Source organism: Augochlora pura, chromosome 7 (assembly GCF_028453695.1).
Source record: "Augochlora pura isolate Apur16 chromosome 7, APUR_v2.2.1, whole genome shotgun sequence".
NCBI classification, from domain to species: domain Eukaryota; kingdom Metazoa; phylum Arthropoda; class Insecta; order Hymenoptera; family Halictidae; genus Augochlora; species Augochlora pura.
Window position 1 is genome coordinate 153,379 of NC_135778.1, and position 6,981 is coordinate 160,359.

The 6,981-nt window shown below is 51.8% G+C and overlaps 1 protein-coding gene across 1 annotated transcript; it reads right to left on the bottom strand.

The window, feature by feature from the left end:
• Positions 1–272: 272 nt before the first annotated feature.
• On the bottom strand, positions 273–6,156 carry LOC144473352 (acetylcholinesterase-like). Its single transcript, XM_078187145.1, is given in 16 exon segments — positions 273–573; positions 791–923; positions 1,034–1,336; positions 1,434–1,596; positions 1,667–1,866; positions 2,002–2,187; positions 2,252–2,429; positions 2,432–2,617; positions 2,819–2,974; positions 4,326–4,431; positions 4,523–4,655; positions 4,805–5,107; positions 5,177–5,342; positions 5,448–5,647; positions 5,769–5,954; positions 6,033–6,156. Coding segments are annotated over 16 exon segments (2,970 nt in total). The 3' UTR covers positions 273–326.
• Between the last annotated feature and the right edge of the window lie 825 nt (positions 6,157–6,981).

Consider the following 6,981-nt stretch of genomic DNA (forward strand, 5'->3'; position numbering starts at 1 on the left):
GACTCGTTGTCAGACGCGAACGCTTTTCCATCTTTTCCTCGACTGACGTAATTCCTCGTAATCCAATCGCGTATACCGAAGAGACTAGTATTTTTGAATCGTCCATCGTCCAGCGGACCTTTAGAAATGCGTCTACTAGCAGAGACGCGTCGGTCGGTCGGTCGGAGCGGTGCTCGGCCGATCTACCTCGGCGCGGGATGGATCGTTGAGTGTCGCAGACGAAAGTGGTTTAATTCTCAGAGCAATATTTATTTCTACGCATGTTTCGTACGCTTGTAGTCTAGGCGAACCGGTAGTAATATCGATTTAGTCGATCGGTTTGATTCTCATTTGAAGAAGAGACTGAAGAAGTTCGACGACTTGGTCGTGGCTTCGACGGACCAGTCGCAGGCGGTTTCCGTGCCCAATCTCTTCTCCAGACCGTCCTCGTAGGTCAGCGTCAGCGCGTCGACGATCCGGTCTTTCACGACAGCATCCTCGTTGATCTCCAGCTGCGCCCCGGTTGCTGTACTGTCGGGCCAGACCACGTTGAACACGGGTCCGTCGTTCTTCGCTTTGGGCGGTGTCGGATTTCTGCGTGAAGAAATATAGCTCTTACTTTACGAACGGAGGGACTGTTGTTAACGCCATCGATTCGAAATATTCGATCCGTGGCAGCGTATCGCGTCGCAACGAGACGCCCAACAAACATTCCGCTCGATTCGATGTATGTATTATATATGTAGTCGATTTTCGACGATCGGGAATCGAAGACGAACGCGTCGCGAAACAAATTGAAAAATGATCTTGCCCGTATTTGGCGAAGTTCGTCCACAAGGTGACCATCTTCTTCCGGACCACGTTGAAGGGATGCTTGGGATCGGTTGGGGCGTTCAACGGTTCGACGTTGAACAAGTAGCCGATGTCGTCGACGTGAGCAGTTCCTGAAATCACAAGCGTTTTCCATGGTTTGGTATTGCGGGTCTCGACGTCCTCCTAGGGTCTCGAACAAACGGAACAAAAGGAAAGCCTCTAAACGAGAAAGAGATCGTACCATTCACCGAGTCGCCCACCAACGAGTGGATGTTCCACTCCGCCTGATGAGAGAGCATGTAATAATAAATTGGTAAACCGTCGTTCGTTTTCGCCAAGATTTTCTGCGTAAGGTCGATGGGAGCCGTGAACATGGTGGCGGTCCCAATGTCGAGATAAAGTTTAATCAAGGAGTCGGGCATCATATCGAACACCGCGCCGCTCATGGTCCCCAGCACTTGGTCCACGATTTTGTTAACGCCCATCGCGTTCCTCAGCAACGATGCTATCGCCTGCGCGTGCTCCTCATCCTTGCCAACCATGACTGCGAAATCATAGAAATGGTAGATTCTCGAGAGTCTTTGCAATTGCGAGCAACTCCCCGGTTATCGCGTTCGGAGCGTCCCGTTTCCGGTACTCACAGTTCAAGAAGAACAGAGATTCGTCCTTGTTGCGACCCATCATGATAGGCACCTTGGTGTACCTTCCAGACTTGAGCAACTGTATGGGACACTCGGTCAAGAACGAACTGTCGTCCACCGAAATCTTGGGGTTCTCGATCGTTGGCCTGAACGGCAGGAAACCCTGTGAAATACCAAGCGATAAACGAACGCGTTGGGATTAAAGATTGAATTTTCATCGAGACTCGACTCACAAAGTCCAGTTGCAGGGTCTTGGTGACCATCTCCTTTATGGGAACGCGACGAAGGAACTTGAGCAATCCGTCGCTGTCGATTCCGTTGTATCCGAGTTTGACGGCGAGAGACCGAGCGTTTTCGTAGGCCTTGTTGGGCGTGTGGAAGCCCCATTGCGTCAGAGGTGTTCCGCTTTGCATGATCACTTGTTTGAAGAGTCCTGAATCAAGCGAGAGAAGCGTGAATGATCAAGGAACGTGCGTCGTCGTCGTCGTCGTCGTCGTCGCCGCCGTCGGGGAATCGGGAAAGCCGAAATCGAAAGACGCGCGGATTTTCTAGGGACTCGTCGACGTACCCTTGGATTTTTCCGACAGCATGTGCAATCCCACCGACGTGGCACCGGCGCTCTCGCCAAACAAGGTGATCTGGTTGGGATCACCGCCGAAGGCCGCGATATTCTTCTGCACCCACTGCATAGCCAGAAGCTGGTCCTTCATCGCGGCGTTGCCCTGAGCGTCGGGATGATCCAACGCCAGAAATCCTAAAAACCGTTTGCCGTTTAACCCTCGACCGTATCGCCACCGAGCGTATTGTTCTGCCCGTACCTGGAGCGCCGACGCGATAGTTGAAGCTCGCGAAGACCACGTCGTCTTCGAGGAAGAAGTCGGGTCCGTACAGGGAGACGTTGCTGAATCCGGCAAAGAACGCTCCTCCGTAGATCCAAAGCAGCACCGGTTTCAGTTGCGACGACTTTCCCTTTCCCACCTGACCGTAACGTCGTTTCAATCATTAGTTTTCCGCGCAGAGTCGAAAACATCGAAGAATAGTCTCACCTGTCGAGTAAGCACGTTTACGGTCAAGCAGTCCTCGACGCCCATGTAATCGCCCGAGAAGAAGTCTACCTGCGGGCAGACCGCTCCTTGCTCGTTGGCCTCGTAAGTTTCCGTCCATGGCTTGATCGGAACCGGGGACTGAAATGCGCGACAACACTGTTCGGTTCCTACTTCGATAACCATAACTACGGCGATCCTTAATTAAGTAGCATCTCGTATTTTCAGAAACAATTCAAACTTGTCGTCCGTTTCGTCCGAATCAACGAAATGGTGCTCGACGAATTTTAGCAGCAGATCGGCAATCGATGAAAGAACCTCGACCGAACTCGAACCTCTTACCTTGAATCTTAGGCGACCGAGCGGCGGTACCGCGTAGGGGATGCCCAAGAAGGCGTTGTAGGTGATGTTATGCCATACCGTCTGTTTGACGATACCTCTGACGGGTCCTGTGGTCGTCTGAACCACTTCCGTTCGAGGATACTGGTTTCCGAGACACTGCGCCACCGACAACACCGCCACGAGGACGAGCATATAGGTTATAGGAGCCATCGCGCGGTTCATCCGGGGACCCGATAATGCACGCGATAGGCGCAAGCCTGGTTTTATATCCTGCCAACATTCTCGCCAACATCGTTTCCGTCACAGTCGTCGTCGTCGTCGTCGTCGTCGCCGCCGCCGCATAGGTTGCACAGCTGTCCGAACGCCAAATACAATTGTTTTCCAGTCAGAAAATTGATCGATGCTGTTTGCAGAGGGAAAAGTAATATGTTTTTCCCAGAAGTTTAACACGTGGCAGCCGACACGGAGGACGCATTGCGCAGCAAAGTCTCCAGACTCTGTCGAATTCGAACGATTCTGACAAGAATCGATTTGCGAGCGACATTTATTCTATATTGCTAGACGGTCGTAGAGAGTGATTCCTTTCTCGACTAGCAATACATTTCGAATACGAACAAATCAAAAAAGATACAAAGAAAGAAAGAAAGAAAGAAAGAAAGAAAGAAAGAAAGAGATGAAAAGGAGAAAATATACGTATTTGTTCGTTGGTAAAAGAAATTCAGCTAGGTGATATATGTATAATAGATGTTTCTACAATATTGCCTTATTCGCGAGAAACGATTTGTCGAGTACCGAACGGTCTGGAATGTTGGACGCGCTTGCCGACAAAATGGCGCGAACGCAGGCAGCGAACCATTTCTTCGGCGCGAGAAACAGTCAGCGGGCGGCGACACGCGTGTTTCGTGGATATCTTTTATTGGCAGAATCGAAGGCGAATCTCCCGATTATGTAATACCGGACGAAACGATTGAAATTTTTTAATAAATCGATACGTGCTTTGGGACAAGGTACCACGTTCGTTGTTCTTTTTTTCAGACGAAATATCGTTGGGCTGATCTCGCAAGGATATTTATCGTATTCTTAAAAGCGCTGGAATACTCGGAAGTGCTGCTGACAGAACCGCTGCTGCTAGACCGTTTAGAATCGGAGCCTGGTGCCTTTACGCGTATCTTATATTTCACGCGTTAAACGTTGTCCGTAAGATTTTAGGGTAGAAGAACGAGCTTGGCTAGCTTCACTATATACACGTTCCTTTTATTGTAATATATACATGCGCGCGTGCATATACAAGTGTATGCGTGTACTTGTATACAGAAGTACATATTTCTCGTCGGTGCTCTGGCAGGGGAGAAAAACGGGCTGCGAGAGCTGTCGTTGATTACTGTAATTTGAAGACGTCGAGTGGAATCAGCGACAAATCGACGCACCCGGATTGAAACGGAAGACGAGCGAACAGAGCTCCCTCGTAAGCCTGAGCGACGCCGTCGACCAGACGCGGTCGCATCACCGATTCCGCTTTGATATCCAATTGCGTCCCCGATTCCGTGCTGTCCGTCCAAGTCACGTCGAACTCTTCACCGGCCCGACGGCTCGTAACCTTTGGCGTAGGATTTCTAAGAGAACCGAGAACAAAAATTTCGCGCTGTTGCAGTCTCCGATTCGGTTCGAATTGGAATTGGACTTGAAAATGGAATTCGATGTTACCCGTGTTTCGCAAAGTTCGTCCACAGCTTCACCATTTTTCTGCGGAAGACGTTGAACGGATGTTTCGGGTCCGTTGGCGCGTTCAACGACACCACGTTGAACAAGTCTCCGATGTCGTCGACGTGACTGGTCCCTGAAACCGCGAATCAGCCTAAATATCTGTCGAATAGATTTCGAAACTATGCGCGCATCTGTAAAGACCAGGGGTTGGGCGAGGAAGAAACGCGATTCGTCGATTCGCGAAAACTCGACCCGATATCCTTCCCTTCCGGCCTCTCTTACCTTTCACAGTCTGACCCACCAGCGAGTGGACGCTGTACTTGGACCTGTACGAGAGTCGATAGTAATAGATGGGATGATCCAAGTTCCAGCTCGAGACGATTCTTTGAGTCAGGTCGATGGGTGCCGTGAAAAAGGTGTCGGTTAGCAAAGCCAAAACCTGCTCGACCAACTCGGGCGGTACCTGATCAAAGTTCACCGACATCACGTCGGAGATTTGAGCGGTCAGGATCCCGTCGATGTTGGTCACCTGCTGGAGCCACTTCGCCATCGACCGCGCATGGTTCGACGGGCTGCCAACGTAGTCTGTCGATCATGAAAAGATGCTAGTTTCTCTAGTCGAAGGGAAAAGTATGTGCGTCGATCGACGCTCACCGTCCAAGAAGAACAATGCTTCGTCGTGAGTGCGCCCCATCATCATGGGATGCTGGGTAAAGTTGCCGGACAAGTATTTCCTAATGGGGCATTCGGTTATGAACGCGCTGCCATCGGTCGCGACTGCGGAATCCTCTATGGTCGGTCGGAACGGCAGGGGGGCGTTCTGAAAACGGCCGATGATCGGATTACGGAGAGCCCGGGGGAGGGAGAGTGGAACGCGGGGGTGGAGGGCTGCAGGAGGCTGCGCGGTCGGGGAACGTTCGATTACCAAATTAACTTTCATCGCCAGGTTGACCAGAGCATCCGCGGGAGCGTCGCGCAGAAGCTGCAGCAGATCGGTTTTAGTGATCTCGACTTTGCCGAGCAGCCCGGCCAGCTCGACGGCGCTGCGGTAAGCGTCCGCGGGAGTGTGGTACGCCCACTGGCACAAAGGCGTTCCGCTCATGCTGATCGATCGATGGAACAGCCCTGGTTCGAAACAGATACATATGTACGTCGTCGCGTTATCGTCCGATATCGATTTCGGAGGGCCGCGCCTTTCGCGGCGTACTTGGTCGAGCCGAGCTCTGTTATCGCGACGCCTTTATACCTATAGATCTCTCCGACAGCATGTGAAATCCTACGGAAGCAGCGCCCGCGCTTTCTCCGAAAATGGTCACCTGCCTCGGATCTCCGCCAAAAGCTGCGATATTTTCCTGCACCCATTGCAGAACCAGGCGTTGATCCTTCAGACCCGCGTTGCCCAAGGCGTCCGGATGACCCAACGAGAGGAATCCTGCGAACGCGTCGAAATTTCGAGAGAAGCGCTATCTTTTGCAAGAGTGTTTCGTTACGAATCGATCGAACGTCGTACCTAGGGCGCCGAGGCGATAATTGAAGCTGACGAACACAACGTCCTCTTCGAGGAAGAAATCGGGTCCGTACAAACTCGTGTTGCTGTACCCAGCCGAGTAGGCTCCCCCATAGATCCACACCATCACCGGTTTCAGCCCCGATCCGTTTCGAAACTTTCGACGTCTGCGTCGATTCCTCGCGGACTCGCCGGACCTTCGTTCGTTGTTGCGTCGACGATCGACTTTCGTCGTCGGCTTCCGAGTGAACACGTTCAGGTACAGACAGTCTTCGTTGCCCATGTACTCGGCCACGAAGAAGTCTATCTGGGGGCAGACGCTGCTCTCTTCGACAGCGTCCAGCACCTCCTTCCACGGTTCGATTGGAACCGGAGGCTGGGCAGGGACAGATGTATCAACAGATCGAGCGGCTCCGGAATTTTTTCACGATCGCGGAGCAACAATTCGCGCGTTCGGGAAATTCGGTTAATTTTCGTTAGGAATACGAGCGTTACCTTGAATCTGAGATTTGCCAGGGGAGGTTCGGCGTACGGGATCCCCAGAAAGGCCGAGTACTCCACGGAATTCCATACCGTTTTCTTAATTACTCCCCGCACCGGCCCGCTTTTCGTACGAACCACATCGGTTCGAAGAAGATCCTCGGCAAGAGACCGGCTCGACGACAGCAACAATACGATAGCCAGGCGCGCTCGATGCTCCAGCATGATCGATCGGTCGAGCGAGAAAGGACGCGACGGGATTAAAAGTTTGCCAAAATGTATCGCTTATATACCAAGAATGCCGATCGAAATGTTTTGGTATCGCTCGTTACGCGCAAACGACTGTTGATCGTGCTGTCACGTTTCGCGAACGGTCGATATCGTTCTGTCGTTCGGGCGAAGCGAAAAATTTCGGTGATATAAGCGTAACGCGATAGGAGAAGTCTCGACAAAACTTGCATCGACAACCAAG